The sequence below is a fragment of the Chelonoidis abingdonii genome, chromosome 9 (assembly GCF_003597395.2).
Source record: "Chelonoidis abingdonii isolate Lonesome George chromosome 9, CheloAbing_2.0, whole genome shotgun sequence".
NCBI classification, from domain to species: domain Eukaryota; kingdom Metazoa; phylum Chordata; order Testudines; family Testudinidae; genus Chelonoidis; species Chelonoidis abingdonii.
In genome coordinates, this window is record NC_133777.1 from 27,164,248 (window position 1) to 27,185,560 (window position 21,313).

A 21,313-nucleotide genomic window follows, 5' to 3' on the forward strand; every position below is an offset into this window, starting at 1 on the left:
GAAAAGACATTCCATCAATGTAAGAAGCGTCTAAACTATGGCACTATTGCACACAGTGGCAGCACCATAGCTGCGACCCTGTAGCATAGACATGCCTTTAGGCACTTCAAGCAAGAGACGTTATACTTCCACATTCCTCTGCCCCTGGCCAGATCCCCACTACTGTGTTAATAACACATGACAAAAACCGTGAAGGACAAACTTTATAAAGCCAATCTTGATATAAAAATATGTATCTATAATTCTGCTAACTAAAGCTGCATCCACTTCCTCAATCAGGGTAACATTATTTCTGAGTGAAACATGGAGTCTCTGTGGCAAGATTGCCTCTATGCATAACTTAATCACCTTCTCCCTCTCCGCCTGGTCCAGTCCATTGTTTAATTTTGCAGTCAGTGTCTATCCAACTCAGTAACTCCTTCCCAGCAATCTAACCTATCACCACGTGTCCTGTATTAGCAAAAAGGGTCTATGGATTAGGAAAGGGGAGGGGCAGAATGTTAATATTTTGGGGGGGGAGTTGGGGGGGTACATTCAACCCGAAAGAACACTTTTAGCTAAACAGGAACAAACACAAACCATTCAGAATATCATACACACAAAGCCAAAATAGTGAATTAAAGTGTGAAAAAACATTAAGGAACTATTGGAAATTATCTTTTAAAAGTGGAGATTGGTAATCCTTTTATCTATTCACGCCATAGATGTATCTATTCTTGTGCATTATGTAGGGAAGTATGTGTATGTACACGTGTGTATAGCAGTAATGTATGGGTGCAATTTTCCGTCCTCCTCTAATTAATTCTCAAACAACATATTGGCTACTTTCAATTGCTATTTACCCACCCATTAAACTCCCATGTTGGAATAGCTCTGTAAACAAACTCTTAAATTCCAAGTGCCACTGAAAAAATTCCTTAGCAGAACCTTATCACTGCAGCCACTGAACCGAACGTTCACATAATAGTGTAAGTTCCTCTAATATTGCCTAAGCGTTTGTTCACTTTTCTCCTCCAAGCAGAATAGTCAACTATCTTCCCTCAGTGGCAAGAACTGAAAATTTGGTATGAGTTCTTGGACTGTTAATTATGACTAGAATTCTAAAAACAGTCTCCTGAGTAAGCCCACTTGCTCATAGCACCAGTGTGCACGCCAGATTTTTTTTTAAATACTGGGAATAAAAGAAACATCCAAAATAAAATATCAAAGAAAAAAGCACCCTTAGTTAATATTAAAGTTGAGCTACAAGCTTACTAAAGACAAACTATCCAAAGATTTAGGAATGAGGGCAGCTGTCATTTTGAATTCCTTACATTTCTTTTTTCTTATGCATTAACATTACTTAAACAAAGCTTTTATATACGTTTTTACACTCCTATTTTAATTTACAGAAACTTTATCGGATAATAAAGTTTCTGTAAATTAAAATTATTTACTTATTCATCAGGTGCATAGAGCTCTCTTTCTCTCACACACACAAGCATGCACACACTTTTACCTATCTATGTACATTCCACACTCAGTATAACTGCGACTAAACAAATATTTATTATTGTAGTAATCCATAACATGAGCTGTCAAGTGCTCAGATACATTAAAGAACACTGAAGGGAAAACAAAACAAAACAAAAAAACCGAACCTGTACTTGACCGTTAACCAAGTTTTACATGGCAATGCATAGTCTTGTTTTTGAGTGGGGAGATGGTTGGGAGTTTTTGTTTGTTTGTTTGGAAGGGCTAACGGGCTTTATATTATGGACAAATGAGCACATACGTGTTTGTAAAATCATTAAATGATTTACAAATACAGAAAAATGGTGTTCATTGTTGTTAGAGTACTTTTACATCTCTAGAGTAAAATCTTACCTGAGCAGCTCTGCAACTGTCCCTAAAGGACAAAAGCAATTTGCAGCAGCTGTGGACAGTTACTGACACCCAGAGCCTCAACTGGTTAGTTAAGGAAGCATGTTCAACGTTAAAATGCCAGAGCAATGTTACAATGAGTCTGCTTCTGACTGATACAAACTGAATTGCCCTCACAGGATTGGAGTGGGAAACTTGTGAGTTCCCTCAGCTTGCCTTCTCTTAGCTTATGTTTCCATTTTATTGCAAAGCACATCAGTAACTCCTCACTTAACGTTGTAGTTACGTTCCTGAACAATGCGACTTCAAGTGAAACGATGTTAAGCGAATCCAATTTCCTCATAAGAATTAATGTTATTTGGAGGGGGGTTAGGTTCCAGGGAATTTATTTTTTGCCAGACAAAAGGCATTGTATACATTTTAAACAATTTTAAACAAGCAATTTAATACAGGTATAAGTTTTAAACAATTTTAAAGAAACAATTTAATACTACAGTGATTGCTGCTGAGTATGAAGCTTGGTTAAGGTGGTGGAGTCAGAGAGTGGAAGAGAATGGATTGTCCAGCTGTTCCTCTTGCTGTTCTTGCAAGTACAGGCACTGATTTTGCCAGGAGCAGGGGGCTCAGCCCTCGTCCCATCCACTCCACCCCTTCCTCCAAACCCCTACCCTTGATCTGCCTCTTCTCCCCTCCACCTCCTCCCCCTTTACTTCGCATGCTGTGTCCTCGCTCCTCCCCCTCCTTCCCCTCCCTTCTGAACGCTGCAAGCCAGCTGATTGCCATGGGCAGGAGAGGGAGTGGGGAGGCATGCTGAGTCCTCGCTCCTTCCCCCTCCCCTCCTGCCCGGGGCAATCAGCTGGCTTGCGGTGTTAAGGAGGCAAGAGGGAGGGGGGAGGAGTGAGGACTCAGCATGCAGGCTTCCCTTTCTTCCCCCCGGCCTCCTGCCTGGGGCAATCAGCTGGTTTGCGGTGTTCAGGAGGCAGGGGAAGCCTCCGTGCCAAGTCCTCGCTCCTCTCCCATCCTTCCTGCCTCCTAAACACTGAAAGCCAGCTGATTGCCCCAGCTGGAGGGGGAAGGCGCTGATCCACGGGGTCTGCTGGCAGGCGGGAGGCATGCAGGGTGGGGCGCGCGTAGGGAGGCTGCCAGCTGTGGAAAAAACAGGCAGCCAAACAGCTTAAGAGTGGAGCATTGCACAACTTTAAACGAGCATGTTCCCTAGTTGATCAGCAACGTAACAATGAAACAACGTTAACCAGGATGACTAAGTGAGGAGTTACTTTAGATTGGGGGTGGCGGGCAGTTTGAGCTTTGCTTTGGAGGCAAATTGCTATTCTCTGTTTATCTGCATTAGTACTCATGTTTTCTGGATTTGAATTGTTTCATGTCATGTAAGCTGTAATTTACAGAAGTACCCATGCTCAATTCCTGTCAAATGCAAAAGATGATTTGACATGCTTGTTAACCGCATTACTGGCATCTACTCTTTTAATCATGGACAGAGAGGGTGCTAAGGAAACTGAGCCTTGTGAGACCCTCTTTAAGAGCTTTTTTATAGTGTAGGACAGTGGGAGGTTTGCACGGCACAGATGTCAACCGTTACTGTAGACATGCTGCACCAGTGTAAAAGCTGACTTGAGCTGGTGCAGCACTCATCCAATAAGGTTCTGCACTGGTGCAGATATATTGGTACAAAAAATGTCCAATGTATAAAAGCCCTTAGGGTGAGAGGGTAAATATACTGACCATACCCATTCAAGCTTTGAACTTACTCCTGAAACCACCAAAGATGCCTATTGTGCTGTTTGTTCTGAAATTTTAAATCTAGCTGCTAGGAACAAGTCTCTGACAACCAGTTTCTTTCACAAAGATTCCTGAACAGTCATCAGATAAGTATAACAGATTTCAGCCACTGCCAGCTTGAGCCCAATTTGAACTGGCAATCTGAAGTTAAAAGGCCCTGCATTCCTGTATTGGCTTAACATTACCAAACTTTTGAGTCATACTGTTCCCCAGCATCTTTGTTGTTTTACAGAATAGGCAGTAAATATTCTACCTGGGTGAGGGGGATGGCAGTTTATGAATGAGAAAGCAACTCAAACAGGTTTTGGAGTATAAGACATATGATGATTGCATCATTTTATATGGAAGAAAAGGTGACTGTTTTAAATTTAGAATTTAAAATGCTGACACATTAGGACAGGGATTACAGAAGGATTGTAATGTATCTGACATACTAAAAGAGAAAAAGGCTTCCATCATTAATACTGAATCATGTGTAGGAGGGGAAGAATTATTACAAGTCGAATATATAGGGGGACAAAGATTAGAAAGAGTCTGACATAAGGGGAGGAGAGTTACCACGCATACAACATAAACATAGAAAATTATAGTGCAGCTGATATGGGTAAGATTTACTGGGAAAATGAGTGTTTTGCACCATTTAATGTAAATTATCTAAGCATAACAATCTTATTTTTTCATTTCTTAAGTACCCAATAAATCAGGCTATAAATTTAAAGCAAAGTAACATTCAGGAGAACTAAAATAAATTTACAATACAGTACATTGTCTTTATTGATAGAAATACTAAAATAAATTGTATTCAAAGGGTTGGTGCATTGAAGTTTTTAACTAACCAGGAAAACATCTGCACATCAATAATCTGGAATAATGACATATTTTATTGCGTAATTACTCAAGAGGGAATTAGATTATATTACCAACTTTCATTTCATTAGCAGAAAATACCTATTCTAGCAAATGATCTGCTTATTTTTCTGCACATATGACTCATTTTATAAAATGTGTAAGGTAATTATCACTAAAGGATAAGGAATCAGCCTAGACAATACATGATTATATTTAAAAGCAGAAAGCAAAATTCCCATTGAACTTTGACAGTTTATAGTAGTTACAATTTTTCCTTTCAAAGGATTTTAAATGAGTCCACTGAAATTCTTGCTGTTTGGGAAACTGACAAAAGGCTTCAAAAGGTGTTTCCATTCAAGTGGATTTTTAAGATGCATTTATTACACCAGTGCAGTTGTTTTCTCTTAATCTTATCAAATACTAAAAATCAATTAACTGATTCTTCTGGTGAATTAAACTGCTTACCTTTGAGCCTCGCTCATTAAAAATAATTTCAACATCTAAGATTTTACCAAATTGCTGAAAAGAAATAGAAAAGTCACATGAACATAAGAAAATCTGAAAACATCATAACAGAGATGTAGCAAAGATATTTCATAGTATTAGAATATTTATATATAAAGATATTAAACTACAGGCCAGTCAAGCAATAAAATATGACAAAATGAAGAGTAGCTGAATCAAATGCATGTTGTGATGAGCCTTATACACAGCTAAAACTGCTCCACTACCATTCTGCATAATCAATAACAGCAATTAAAATATAGTAGCACTTGCTGACTGTGAACCATGCTATGGTTAAACTCATATCACGGTGATGTTAAAGAGAAAAGTTGGTGAGGTAATATCTTTTATTGGACCAACTTCTGTTGGTCAGAGAGAGACAAGTTTGTGACCGTACACAGAGCTCTTCTTCAGGCCTGAAAAAGAGCTCTGTATGAGCTTAAAAGCTTGTCTTTCTCACCATAAGAGGTTGGTCCAATAAAAGACATTACCTCACCCACTTTGTCTCTCTAATAACCTTGGATCCATATGGCTACAACAATATTGCATATCACAATGAAATGAAAGTCCCAACATTTTACATACTTTTCAATGGCTTTTCAGTCCTCTTATAATGATGTTTCAGTATAGTTAATATCCCACTGTGCAACTACCCTTGGAGTGCAGCAATCACCACCCAGCAGACAGGTATTAAATGTTGCATTTAAAGGTGTTTATCACCTCCCACTCATCCTCAGAAGAATATGAGCCCCTTGGTCTTGTTCTAGTTTCCTCCAGTGAAATGAAGAGGAATAAGGACATATTTGCTACAGCTTTTTCTGGCTGTGAGTAAAGATGCAGGGTGAAATCCAGGCTTTATTTAAAAATCAAATGGGAATTCTTTTATTGATTTCAGTGGAGCCAGTATTTCACCCATATCTTCTAAAAGGATACACCACAGCTTCCAGTGCCCCCTCAAAGAAGATAAAGACAGACACTTCCACCAGTGCTGAGTTTTTCCCAAACAAGCCCTGTCCTAACTTAGTGAAACTGTTATTTGTGCGTGGGAATAAACCGTACATCTTATAATAATAATTACTATTATTATTGGTGTTATCATAGCCATCAACACTGTCCAAACATGCAAAAATGCACAGGTTCTGTCTCAAAGAAAGAAGTTTCACTATACCTGCTTTGGTAAAGGGAATGAATGCTAACCATGGGCAGTATTTAGTACGGATAAGCCAGAACATTTTTTGACGTGACACTTTCCAGTACATCACTCAATGTGTCATGTTCTGTTATTTCATGTGTCACTAACATGTCATGTGAAGCAGTGTAACTCTGGTGAGGCAATGTAAGTGACAAACAATATATTACAATGGAAAGACAAAACAATGCAGGTAGAAGCAGAATAATTTGTAGTGTATAATATACTACAGAAATTAGACTCTACTCCAGTTTACTAAGTACGTTAGATATGTTAAACACATCCATGACAAGAAAGATAGAGTTCCTTTTATCGTTTTAACTTTTTAGAAAAATCAGCACACTCTTGTTATCCTTTGGCTTATTCCCCCTGTTACATTTATCCTCCAAGTAACAAATGTGTTAACCGCTATTGTTAGCTTATAAGCAGACAATGGTCTACTGTTTAAACTATAATTGGTGTGATGTTGGAAAAGCAAAACCCAAACTAGTAAACAAGCCTGCTCTCCTCAACTCTTGCGCCTAAGAAGAAATCATGTTCATAACAGGATCAAGTTGCAAAGGATGGTTTCAATATCAGGCGCCATTTCAGAAACTTCACTAGAATTTGCAATGATAGGAATTTGAATTTCCCATCAGTTTAGAAACTGAGATTTCTCTGCACTGTCCAGGTTGGTTTAGCAATGAATAACTGAAAAACTGAGTTTACTGGTTTTTTTAGGAATCTTTTTGTCTCAGCTTGCAAGTGGGACGCTTAATACAGCTATAGCTCTAATAGTGTTACTGTTACCAAGCTGTATGGAAGCTGGGGAATTCCTGCCATCTTCCAATTTGAAAGTAAGATTTATTTGAGTTTTCTGAATCCTAAAAACCTGGAATGAATAACACAAATTAACTTTAGTTTGTTTACAGCTGGATTTTAATACCCACAAAACAACTCTTGCATTTTGTGCATTTAGAAACAGAATCCACCTGTTTTCTGAGTTGTTTTATTTAAATTTAATTTTAACTGATTAACATACATTTATCCTAGGGAGTTCTCATACGTCATCAGATGCTTTACAGTTTTGTGCTCTGAAATTCATGGCATCAGATACACCTTTGTATTTGGTGGGGGGAGAGCTGCTAGGGCAATTCCGATACGTTTATGTGAAAATATCCCTTTTTCCCCACTATCATGTCAGGATTCAGTTCTTAGTACATATTTAAGTAGATACTTCTTCTGCTCCATAAGACTGTTAAAAAAAATAGAAGATAAATTCATTATTATTATTATAATGAATTTAAGTCAATTACTTGACATATTTTGCGCCTTCTTGTCTTTTAATGGGACTCTGTTATTAAGTGGGACTCTATCATATATTAAATAAAACTCATACAAAATATAAATATGTGTGTGTATGTGTCTGTATCGATTACATTTTCATACCCACATAAAATAACTGCAGGTTCAAAATCTAATACAATATCCTGCTCCAACATAAGGGTATCTGTGAGTTATTTATGTTTATTAATATTATATGAATAGGTGGGGGAAAAAGCAGGTCCAGTACTGGAGTATCATCTGGCCATGTACAATTCTTTGTGAAAGGAGGCTAATAATAATGCAGTTGTTAGGCCAAATAATGTCTATTTTTTACTGCTATGCTTTTAAAGATCCTCAACCACTGGTGTGGAATTCAAGGTGAACAGAAGACTTCACAAGAGAGAGTATGTAAGTGTGTAATAAATTAAGCCATTATTAATTACTTGTTTTCTTAGAGTACAAAAAGATATGGTATTGTGGAGATCTACCATCACATTATAGCTCTGTGGAGTACATATAGTATTGTTTCTCCTTATAAACAGGATAAGCAAGTTAGGCAATTAGTTATGAGTAATGAGGGGGAAAAGGGTCTTACAATGGAAAGCATTATGTAATCTTAACTTCAGGTATTGCTGCTAGCTCTGCCTATAATGTAAAGGTAATGCTTCTTTTAAAATGTGACAATAATAAGCATGCAAACAAAAATATAGTACTTACCCCAAACATTTGTCTGAGATCTGGATCTCGAAATCTGAAGGGTATATTTGAGACATGCAGCCGTTTCGGCTGTGACTTGTTTTCTGTGTTTTCAGAGGATTGTGTCTGTTGCTGGCCGTCAGTCTGTGCTGCATCATCTGTCTGCTAAAAGAATTAAAGCAAAATAAAGTTAAACATGCTCTAAGTATCACTCTAGTTTTAGATATAAAAATAGTGGTGGGTTTAACTCTCAGGCAAGACACACAACTGAAAGGGAAAGAAGGAATCTTTCAAACAATGATGTAAAAGAAAATCTGAAGTTAGAGATGTGAAATATCTGTTAATTCACCTAGTCCATTGTTACATCTATTTCAACAACTTAGAACTTGGAAAGGAACAAGCAGTACCGGGAAGAAGAATGGAAACAATTATGTTACATTTTTAAATGTTTTTAAATAAATGAAGAATAAATATTTATCTCTGAATTAAAACACTGTGGAAACACCTTTAGCCTCTATCACCGTTTTCCGAAAGAAGTTGAAGCATCATGGTCAGAAAACAGCCTAGCAGTAATAGCACATTATAAACCAGAGTAGAACTTGGACCTTCATGCAGAGGCCAATAAGGAGTTTCACTCAACTCCAAGAGGGAGGAAACATATCACGTCATACTTGCCATTTCATAAGCAGTTAATGGCCTTTGGAGGGTAACTTTCTCTAGAGGAACAGTCACCGTTACTGAGAAGGCCTTGAATGTTCAAGGGAATAGAAGTACTATTAGAGGAAATGTAACAAGTTTCAATAACGCCCAAGATAAAGATGAAACCCAGAAATTATCTTTTGAAGAGTTTCACATAGGGACAAGAACATGTAGTTTTCATCAATTGCATTTCTATGGGAATTCTTTTTAAATAAGTTCCTACATTTGGATTACATCACAGCTGAAGTTTGCTTCAGTTTAAAAAAACCTAATTAGGAATTACAAAAATTATTATTAAAACACATTTAATTATTGATAGCATTATATCAGTCATCTGAAAATTAAAATTTATCATCTTTAGTCAAACAATACTTTGGAGAAATCTCTGTGCATTTCTTTGATGACAACATATAGGGCCTAATTAATCACTCTGTAGCATATGCATATGTACAAGATGGAGCACTTATGAATGTATGTGTGTAAGTTAGAGGCTTAATTTTTATATACATATAGATTCACACAAGAACACAAGGTTAGAAAAGGGAAGAGGAAAGAAAATGCAGCAGGAGAGAAATGGAAGGATGAAAATACAAAGACCTTTAATTTCCCCTTCTCTTTCACTTCCTTTCCTGTCACATGCCTCTTCTATATGTTTCCTTTGCTAGTTTTTCAGTTGTCTTCTACTGTTGCTGTTTAACTACTATTTCTCATGTATACACTTTTTTTAAATATTAAAAAATATCCCACTTCCAGCCAGTAACACCAAACTCATCTCTCATGGCTTGAGTATCAGCAGACTGAATTTCATTGGTTGATATTTTAACTGTGATGGACAATAGTGTTTAATTGTGAGAAAAGCAAACATATCACACTGTTTAACCAATAGGTTAAACAGGCTGTAACAGGGCAATCTGCGCCTTAAAGGGTCAGAGGACTTGGGACCAGCCAGCCCTGTTTGTAAGCAGAGCACCTTTAAGAATGTGTTTGGGCTCAGTAGAAGGGATTATAACAGGTGTCAGGTAATTCCTATAAAGTGCTGAAATCGCTCAGCTGGAGCTACAGGAAGCAGAGTGGTGAGAGACATGAGCAAAGGCCTCTGGGTCCCTACAAACTACTTTGGTCAGGGCATAGCTTGTTTCAGTGTTACTTTGTGAGTTTTTCTTTGAAGACTAAACTGTGCCCTGAAGTAAGGGCCTGAATAGATACTCTGCAAGGCATTAAATCTTTCCTAAGCTGTGGAAACAAGCCAACAGGCCTACACAGGTACTCAGATAGCATGATTAGGAGGGAGGTAAAAGAACCTGAATAGAATAGAACAGAACAGAATAGAGTGTACAATTCGGTTGAAGTTTGCAAGTAACAGAGTTATTTTTAATTTCACAATGCTCACTATCATCACATTCTTCTTAACTGCCTTCAACTCTTAAACTAAGTGTAAATAAAATCTACAAGTTCATCTCCTTGTATTTTTTCTACATCTGTACAAAAGAAAAACCTTCCAGAAAATAACCAGACAGAAAGACAAAGGCATATTGCGCACATTTTTTCTTTTTAATGTTTCATAATACCCTCAGAATATATGCAGCAACAACAACAACAACAAAAGACTCTGCAAGGCTGCACCCTGCACCTCCATGGAGCCCAACTGAGCTCAACTGTATGCAGTCACTTCTAGCACTGTGGCCTAAATGGACATGACAGACCATGGGCTGGATAGAGGAAGTATTGTTATTCCCATTTTACAATGAGGAACTGAGGCACAGAGAGATCAAGTGACTCTCTCTCAGGGTATGTGCAGTGTGCCCAGCCATTTGACAGATCATCATCAAAGTCAAAGTCAGTCAGTGGGCCCTCGTCAAGCATGTGACAGTCCGAAATTGACCACATCTACATTGTGGGTCATTAGAGAAACCCCATTTGAAGAGATTTGCTGCACAATTGCCCTGTCCTGTCCAAAACCAGTTCTGGGATGACCACAGGTGTCTTGGCAAGTCAGAACCTGGTGGGCAGATGCTTGGGTTGGTGACAAGAGAGTGATTAAAGATTGTCACCACTGACCATTTGTTATGCCAAGCAGATTCCAGCATCATGTCCTGTGGTGGCATATGTGACCATAAAGGGTGTCTAGAAGACAGGTGAACTGGCAAGATAGTTGAAGAGGTCTGAGTACAGAAGCAAGTTGCTCTTCTCATGGATAATGGCCAGGAGCAGGATGGAGGCCCCCACATGGCGAATACGGGGTCGTGCTATGTTACTAATGATTGGCAGCAATGGCAACCGAGTTGCATGTGAAGCCCCGGTAACAATGTGCATAGCTTTGTTAAGCTCTACATTGACCAGCCTCGCGTGAGATGAGCAACACCAGACAGGAGCATAGTATTCTGCTGTCGAATAGTAGAGGGCAAGTGCTGACTAAGTGTCCGGATGCTTGCACTCCAGGTTGAGTCACCCAGTTTTCTGAGTAAGTTGTTCCAAGAGCTAACTTTGGCTGCTGTTTTCTTCAAGTGGTTGTGATACATCAATGACTTACCCAATGTCATGCTGAGGTAAATCAGGTAAGGGTGTGCAGCATAACCCACATCCGGGTGAGGTAATCCAGGTGTGGGTTATGCTGCAAGTGTTGGCCATTTAAGAAAATATTTAACTCATGGCTTGTGCTTGCATTATGCAGATGAAATATGCTAGAAATCGTCTTAGAAAAGCTTGGCTGCAGGTGCCATCAACTACCGTAGTCTGCCATGAGCTTTGTATCATTGTTCAGGGCCTTGTCAATTTCTGAGACGGACTGAGCTTGATAGCTGCAGCAGATGTTGGCATAGATAAATTTGCATGAGCGTGCTGCTGGCAAACTGTTGATGTACACATTGAACAGTACTGGTGAAAGAACTGAACCTTGAGGAAGACTATTAATCTGACACTTCCACGAACTGCAGGGGTCCCCCATGTGTACTCAGAGGCACCTGTTTTGGAGGAAAAGCTCTACTACTTCGACCATCCAATGCAGGGCAACTCAAGAGGGTTTACACAGTAGGCCTCTGTGCCAAACTGTCATAAGTGGTGGTCAAATCTATTAAGATTTAGATTTTGTTGAAAATCATTTTTGACAAATGTGGCCAAGACTTAAACTCAGGCACTATGTCCTTTCCTGAACTCTGCGTGGTCAACCTGAAAGACATTGTTCAACTCCAGAGTGACTGCACTCAAACACCTTAAAACACATGGACAGCAAGGATACTGGGTAGTAACTGACCATGCTATGGGGGTCCTTGCCTGGCTTGAGAATGGCAATAATCTTTGCTTGACACCAAGTGCATGGTAGCTTGGGTCAAGGGAATCACCCAAGTTCACACAGCTTTAACTGTTGTTTAACGTATTGTTTGGTAGTTTTCATATATTCTGAGGATACTTCAAAAATTCAAGTGCATTTCACATGGATGCAGGGATGTGTTTACAACAGTTAATTGCAGGATTGGGACCTTGAACTGTTAAGCATGGACTGATTCTTACTATGTGTTTGTACAGCATCTAGCACATTGGGGTCCCCATTTCAGAGTTTCTAGGTATTATTGTAATACAATGCAAATAAAATAATACCATAAAACTGCATATTTTGTCTGTGTGCACAGCCTTACACAGTTTAATTAACTAAGTAATAATCTCTCTCTCTTTCCCTGGTAGTCTCCTATCAAGTGTGATTTGGGCTCAGTTTTGAAATAACATACACAAAACTTAAGAACAAAACTGGGCATTGTGGCCTCCCCTCCTCTAGATCCCTTATGCTTTCCTTCCTGGTTGTCAAACATCTTTCAAGAAAGAATTAAAGACTGCAGCTTCAATTTCTGTCTTTGGTAGTTTCATCCACGTGTTAATTCCAAGCCTTGTTCTCCTAAAGAAAATACAATCAAATCCTAGGCCATGTTTACACTACCAAAATGTGTTCTTACAGCAGTGTAGCTAAATTGATTTAACACTGTACCTCCACTATACCTATAGTTGAGCTAGACTAGATACATACAAGTTAACAAATACAGTGCCTTGCTTCCACTAGGATTTTATGGGACATACTGTAAAAATACACCATTTGGGGTAGTGAAGATTTCACCCTAAACTCCTTACAAAATGTGTTGGCACAATGTGTACTCAAACACATTAGTTTGGTACTCAAACTAATACCTAGGGGTAAAAACATGGAGTGAAATCCTGGGCTCACTGAAGTCAATGGTATTGCCCCCATTATTTTCAACGTGGGGATGATTTCACTCATTGTCTAAGTTTGGTAGGTGAGCATCATCATGATGTACACACATGCAGGAACCAGTTCTACAAAATATGGAAAACTCCTTCTACTAATGAAGCATTTTCTAGTGGTCTGAGCAAGTGACCACTAACAAACTCTGACACTGACTGTCAATAGCTCCACTGCACTCTCTTTTTCTGCTACCTCCCTAGCTCATAATAGTATTATGGGGATTCATCAGCAAATATCTGTTAAACACACTGTGGATTAAAATATGTGATTAACTGCTATGCATTAATATTGTTATTTTAAAGAGATGAGAACATTTTCTGTCCTAAACTGTTCATTCCACTATCTAAAAATAGATTAAAGTGCCTAGAATTTATATTTGGAAAACTGTTCCATCCAAAATCATCATGAGGATTACATTAGTGGGTCATTCATTTGAACAGAAGAAATATGAAGGTAATTTAGTGTATCGTGGTAGGTGTCGGGGGGAGGACAGACAGGAAAGGGAGGAAATGAAATATTAAGGAACAATTTAAAGCCAATTAGAGTCATTTGAACCTACCTACAAAATCCTACAGAGGCTCTTTAGCTTCAGGAACAAAAGATGCCACAGGAAGAAATGATATCATCCATATATATTGTATAAATGCAAACAAGAAAAAGTAATTTCTGTATTAATATATTGTATTACTATAAATGATGAGAAACAAGACAAGAGGAAGAATTGAACCTTGCAGTGTTAGTATGCCTGAAAAGTTAGACAGCTTTTGCACCACGAGTAATAATGGAGACATTGCCATCAAACCAGATGAAGCCCTGAAGATGATGCCAAAACGGACACATCTTGGAATTATGCTGGAGTTGTAGAATGCATTCACAACCATCTGACTCTGAGTAACTGCTGTACTTTGGTTTTGGTGGGTCGCTGTTGTTTTGTCTGTTTGCTGATTTTTAAGAACAGTCTTTGTTTCACAGAAAAATATGAAATCTAACTGAGCTTCACTGAACAATTTGTCAGAGTCAAGGTATTTAGGATTTGAAAACCAGACATGTCAAAAATTGTTTTAGTATGTTTAAGTGTCATCCTGTCACATTCCTTGTAAAGACCTCAGACAAAATATTATAATTGTGCAGGGAAAGGGTTTGCCAGTGGTGACCATGTATCTATCCAACCCATGTTTATTGCCCCAATAGTTGCAGGGATTTTCAGGGAACATGGGTCCATGCTAAGCAAGATCAAAGTAGGTGACAAATTGAAATTCAGAGTCCTTATTGCTGAAAGAAAGGATACTCTTTAATGAAAATAATTCATATTAACACTGAGGACATCAGATATACCTAGCACAGAGGTGGTACATGTTGAACCAGTAAGCGTCTCCCAAGGGGAAGCCTCAAAGCTTTTATGGATTTCAAAACCTGGAGTAAAATCCCACATTGCATTACCTCTTACAGTTCCCAGAATATGACCATTGCTGAATGCATCCCCAGCAAACTATAAAAAAACAACATATAACACAGAAATATCTACTTTAAAGACCTCTAACTGACATTTTCTTAAAGAATTAACTGAAACCAAGAAGCAAAGCATTCAGTCGGTACACCACACCCTGCGTGCCTGCATACCACCTGGGAATAAGAAGTCACCTCTTGGGAATGTGTCTCAGAGAAGGTGGGTGAGAAGATCTTCTGCTGTCAAGCATGGTGGAGATGGAGTATATCCAGGTCTTTTTTCTACTGATGGCCTATAGTCCCATTACTACCACTAGGCAGCATCAGCCAGTCCTAGATTTTACATCTGCCAGTCACATGCCACCTTGTGTGTGTCAAATCATTAACCAACATCAGCAAAGATGGTTGATGCTGGCCCTTCCATGGGGCCCATACTAAATGTACTTCAGGAAGGGGTGTGAAGCAGCTGTTATTGAAAAGTATTCTGTCCCTTTTAGAATTGTATCTATTAATTGAATCAACTAACCTTTGTCTTTTCTTTTTTTTTTAAAGCTATGTTTTTAATGTTACAAAGCTGTCAGGATAGTGAAAAGTAAACCTGTCTATAATAGTAATCACATAATTCAATTCAATGATTACTAATTTACAGTACTACCTGGGACTTCGGCCAGCCTAGGACTCCTCTGGCCTGGGGGGCAGGGGAGTGGCAGGCTTGGGACTTCAGCTGGCCCAGGGCTCCTCCAGTCAAGGGGCGTGGGGGCGTGCTCCAGGCTGCAGCTGGCCTGGGACTCTTCTGGGATGGGGGCAGGGGTCTCAGGGCTCCAGATGTGGGGAAGGGGCAGAGCTGGGGACTAGCCTCCCCAAAGGGGGGCTCCACCCGCTGCCCATGCCTTTGGTAGTATAGAGAAAAATACATTGACATAACTAAATATGGCAATGACCCAAAAGTCTGGAGCTGAACTGTACTGCACTTGCTGGGAGTATGGTCAGACCCAAATCTTTATGTATCAAGCTCATCTTTTGTGTAAATTTTTCAGCTAGCTTTAATTTCATTTCACAGTAAGGCAGCATCTGAAGGCAATGCATTATTTCCAGGGCTCTTCGCCTTTTTCTGCAGAATTGTCTGTGAAAAATGACCGATAGATTCATTTATTTAATTTTTGTGAATTTTCAAGACCTGGATGTTAGTTTGATCATTTTCTTTTTATGGCCATTAATATCACCATATAGTGGAATCACTACTGGAAAGCAAAGTGGTACAATGATGACAGGACTATAAAACATCATTAAATAGCCTAAAGTATTCCCCTGCTATTTTTAAGGTTTGAATTTATCACTGGCTTTGGAAGGGATGTAACTTTTATGAATGACCGCGCCACATCTTTAATTGGAGAGGAGAATTTTTTTGGCTGGCTGAATGAAGGGAACAGTGATTTATGGCTTGAGGGGGTAGTGGGTCGGGGAAGAGGTCAAACTGCTGCAGAAGGGGACAAGATGGGTACGAGATGGATGGAAGGCTTTAAAAGGGTCGGCCCCATGTGATGAAGCTCCCTTTTACACGGAACAGTTGGTTAAAGGAACAGAAGGGGGAGTTGGGGCTCCTCTGAGTGGTATGGGAGGGAGCCAACCCCCTCCCCGTTTCTTATAGCCCACCTTAACCCTCCTCTGAAGGGGAGTGGATGGTAAGGTCCCAGCACTGGACTGGCTGGGGGACTTGGATGGAAAAAGAGGGGGGAGCTGGCAGAAGCCCCTGGGGAATTACTGAATGGTTAGCTGCACTGTACACTTTTATCTGTCGGGTATTCTCAGACATCCAATAATAAAGATGCAGCTTGTTTAAAGCCATATCAAACGTCTTCTGTCCTTCTTTTGGTATAGCCGGACAAAGACCTTGAATTCTACAGAACCCTACAGTGTGATTTATAACTCACACAGACAGAATGCACATGATATGTATATGACACCTTAAAGTAAAAGTAGTTTTTAAACTGATAAACCATAAGGTCACTGATGAACGTCTTTTCAGCCTGAAAGCAGGTGCTGAGGACCCCCAATTCCAACTAAAGTCAATGGGAGCTATAGGTGCTCAGCATCTTTGAAAATCAGGCCCTTAGTTTATGGACTGGCTTTCTTCTACATGTCAGTTATTACTATATTAGGTTAATTTCCAGCTCTGAGGATCAAGAAGCCATTTGTCATCTCTACCAAAAGGTCACGTCTGCCCACTTGCTGCATGACTTTTTTCTGGTTCCAGTGAGATTGCATTTCTAATTTAAAAATCTTGATAAACAATTACATATTTTAGCAGGTTATTGATAACTATTGCCTGGACAAAGCTACAATATGACTACAACAACATGCTTCTGATTATGAACTGACTTGTATAAACCCTTATTAGCATGTAAACCACTTACTAGATATTTTTAATAAACAATTCCAAGAATTCAACATCCTTATGCCATAAATGTTAAAAATAAGCTGCTAGAACTTTAATGTTTTAAAGATTGCAGATTGCATTCACAAGTACTTTAATATAGAATTGTGATACTCTATTTTCCATAATCATTTCTAACTATCAAAAAGTCTGAGCTCCACAACTTTAATCTTGGTAAAATTTGATTTACGTATTGATGAATTTGGAGAGAAACTTTATGCAGGGCACGCATACATCTTCACAAAGAAATGTGTCTTCATATGTCAAATTTAATTTATCATTCTTAGCTAACTTATATTCCCCTCTCCATCTCAAGCCTCAATCCAGTGGTATCTTTGCTCTTTGATAGGTCACCTTTTTCTAGGCCTGTCCCTGACCTTATCCACTGTATTATTTTTAAAAAATAGAAGTGTGCCTGACTGTTGGGGGTTATTGTTTGCTGCCCATGAAGTATGGGGAACAAGAAAATACAAGCAGCATCATAAACAAGGAAATACAATAGCCTTATATTCCCTAAATGAGCTAAAGCTATATAACAAAAGATGCTTCTCAAATGACACAATTAAAGAGACATAGGCTACACTAGCAATATTTTTCATAAATATAAGCATCAGATCATATTAATAGTTTTATTATTATAGGCCTAGCTTAACATAAGTAAGTTGCCTCATTTCTTAGTGGGCATAATTGGGAAGGTTAAGGGAAGATTAAGTTGTAAATAGGGGCTTGACAAACAGTATGCTGGAGTCAAGACTTCTGTGCTACCTCAGATAAGCAGCAAACCCTGATGCTAAGAATTAGAGACCTGGAATGTAAAGATCAGGTTCCATGTAAACAGCTTATGGACAGAGCCTGCTGTATTGGTTCCTGCAAAGTAGCCAAGCCAGTCCAAAAATGTGTGATTTAATATATAGCAAATGCAATTTAATGTTTAAATGTAAAGTAATTCTGGGGGAATTCTGCACCAAAAAAATAAAAATTATGTGCATGATATTTTAAAATTCTGCACATCTTATTTTTCAAAAATAACACAATATAATCACTCTCCTGCTATCGGCCCCGGGCTCCCACTGCCTGTGCCAAACATTGGTGTGGAAGTGCTGAAAGGAAACCACAAATTCTGCATGAAAAAATAAAATTTTGCAGGGAACATTAATTTTGTTTAAATTCTGCATTGTGCAGTGGCACAGAATTCCAGCAGGAGTGAAAAAGGAAGAGGTTATCTGTCTAACGTTGAATGTGTGGTATGCCCTGTACCCACCCCCTATCCTTCAGTCTGATCAACTCAGCATAGCTTTGCTGTATGCCAAATAAAGGAACCTGAGTGATGAAATTCAGAGTTGAATTGAGTGTTTTGGATCACAGAATGAAGCGTTCTCACAGAACGGAACAAGGTGTTCTGGATAAGAGATATGGAAAAGATCTCAGAGAAAATCCCAACAATTACTCTGATAAAAAAAATAAATTAATGATCACCAAATTTAAATGTAAATTGTGGCAATATGTTAATGACAATAACAGATATCTTTTGAAAAAATTATGACAACAGGATACTAAAACCATATGGTAGCTGATACAAAGAGAGCCTCTTTGGAAAATCTGACATAACTCTTTGCAAGGATTCAGTAATATACTGCATACTAGCTCAAAAGGGGAAAGTAAAATGACGCACACAAGAGAAAGACAATATTATCCTTCATTTTACTGCTGAAGTTAAAATGAGTTGCATCCATTAAAAAAAAATCTATCACCTTCCTTTGCCTTGCTAAATGCCTTGGATATTTGTACACATTTTGCAGGAACTTATTTTTATTGATCTTCTTCCTCTCTTTCCTTCAATACATCACTACACAGGGCTATCCTGCCTCTCCAGTTTTGGTAAAATCACACACACCCCAAGGGAGTTGCATTTATACAGTATTCAAATGCTTTAAGTAATATAACAGATTTAAAACTTTATTTTTTTTTAAAATACAGAATATATAAATATGGGACAAAATTCTGCTCTGATATACACTGGTGTAAACCCAGAGTAACTCCATTTTCTTCAATCACTTTAAGGACTGTTATAAACAAGAGTAGAGTCTGGCCCATGGCACTTTTATAAGTAAACCTGCATTGACAGCATATGCTTTAGAATAACTAGATATTTGGTATTGAGCTGAAAATACCATACTGTATTTTGTAAGGAAGTTCTTTTTCCTTTTCCAAAATATTATTCAGTAAATTTAGTGCATTAACCCAGTTCTAGAAATGGAAATCTTTTTTATCCAGAGTGTTAAGATTTTCTCCTGTTATGGAGCACTCCAGAAGATGAGAGAGACATCCAGGAATCCTGGCCATTCATTCATTTATGAGCCTCTCCACTGAGGCTGCAAAGTAATGAACAATTGAGATGTGGTCACCCGTTCACCAACCAAAAAACTGAGACCCCATCATTACACATAAGCCGTGTGATGTGGCCAGTTTCAGATCAGTGAGCTCAAAGTGAAAGGATGAGCATTTCATTAGCAATTTCTTGAGCCACCTGGCCCCACACCGTAGTCAAGTTGTTAAAAACAATTAAAAACACATTCAGTTTATTTTATGAAGATTACACCAGGGTGATTCCAATTATCACCAAGCTATTTTAACTGAGAGGCAGTTAAATACAATGAAAAGAGGGGCAGTGAAATATTATAGGTTCTATTATAGGTTTCTTAGCACCTAATCATTTAATTAGAGTGACCAGATGTCCCAATTTTATAGGGAGAGTCCCAATATTTGGGGCTTTGTCTTATATAGCCACCTATCACCCCCTACCTCCTGTCCCGATTTTTCCACACTTGCTGTCTGGTCACCCTACATTTAATTGACTAAATATTTGACACAAAATAATATATTCCAGAAAACCAGTGAGCCATGTCTGTGGTTACTAATATTAATTCCCCACAAAGTGTTAACTCTGGGCCAAATTGCAGCCCATTCTGCACACGTGCACCAGGTAAGCCACGTTCTGGGGGTAAGAGCAGCCTTTGAAAAGTCTCTTCTCCAGCTCCTTTACAGGTGGACCAGAAAGTGGGCTGATCCTTGGAACAAGCCCAACTCGTACCCAGTGTGAATGGCAGCAAAGTCAGTGTGCTGGGGGACATCTCTGCACCAATATAGAATAGCATTAAGATATGAGCCCTGTAAGGGTCCGGTGCTGGGGCTCGTCCCTCTCAGGCGCGGCGGGGAGCCAGAGTGCCTCACTACAGGCAGCAACCCGTCCAGGGCCTAGACCCCTCAGCAAGAGCTGAGCAAACAAATAGTCTCTAAACAAGGCAGAGTCCCGGCCCTTCAGCAGGGGCCGGGTAAGCATAGAGTCTACAAGCCCGGCCCTGAAGCAGGGCTGGGCAGTAAGCAGTCAGCACTCAGGCCCTTCAGCAGGGGCTGAGCAAACAAATGGTCTCTAGGAGCCCAGGCCCTGGGTCAGGGTGGGGCAGTAAGCAGTTAAGCGCTCAGGTCCTTCAGCAGGGGCTGAGCAAACAAATGGTCTTTAGGAGCCCAGGCCCTAGGTCAGGGCGGGGCAGCACACACTTCAGCGCTCAGGCCTTTCAGCAGGGGCTGAGCAACCAGTGAACAGTAGCAGTCTGTAAAGCCCAAGCCCTGACTCAGGGCGGGGCAACAAACCCAGGTAAGGGTCAGACCCTCAAGCAGGTGCCGAACAGCGAAATAAACAGCACAAGAGGCCTCCTCAGGCCAGGAGGAGGGGGTGTTTGTAACCCTTGGAAGGGTGGCAGGGAGGACACAGGCCCTCCCACTCCACTGCATCCCAGCCCGGGGCCCTGGCAGTGGCAAGGGTTCGCTGCAGTCAGTGGGGAATCCTGGCCGCAACACACTGACGTTAGTTCGGGGTCCCCTGGAGCCAGACTGGGGTCGGCTTCCCCAGGGCCACTTCCAATCTCCCCCTCTCTAGATACTTGTCTCTCGCCGGCGTCGTCCGGCGGGTCCCAGACCATGGGTTCCTCAGGATACCGGGCGCAGGCAAGCTCTGGCCGCTCCTCGGGATACCGGGCGCAGGCAAGCTCTGGCCGCTCCTCGGGATACCGGGCGCAAGCAAGCTCAGGCCAGCATTCCTCAGGGTACCAGGCACGGGGAAGCTCAGGCCAGCGTTCCTCAGGGCACCGGGCACGGGGAAGCTCAGGCCAGCACTCCTCCGGGTACTGAGCATGGGGCAGGCTGGGCCCAGCGGGAGCTCAAGCACCAGCATCTGTCCTCTCTGGCAGTCTGCGGCCAACTGAGCACTGAGGTCGGGCTT

General features: G+C 40.0%; 1 protein-coding gene across 18 annotated transcripts in view; it reads right to left on the reverse strand.

The window, feature by feature from the left end:
• RBFOX1 (RNA binding fox-1 homolog 1) overlaps window positions 1-21,313 on the reverse strand; it is a 2,554,959-nt gene that overhangs the window by 153,311 nt on the left and 2,380,335 nt on the right. For all 18 annotated transcript variants that reach the window (XM_075069299.1, XM_075069298.1, XM_075069294.1 and 15 more), the window contains 2 exons: window positions 8,228-8,371; window positions 4,978-5,031 (listed from right to left, as the gene is read on the reverse strand). In XM_075069299.1, the coding sequence (XP_074925400.1) occupies window positions 4,978-5,031; window positions 8,228-8,371 (198 nt within the window). The remainder of the gene's footprint in view (window positions 1-4,977; window positions 5,032-8,227; window positions 8,372-21,313) is intronic.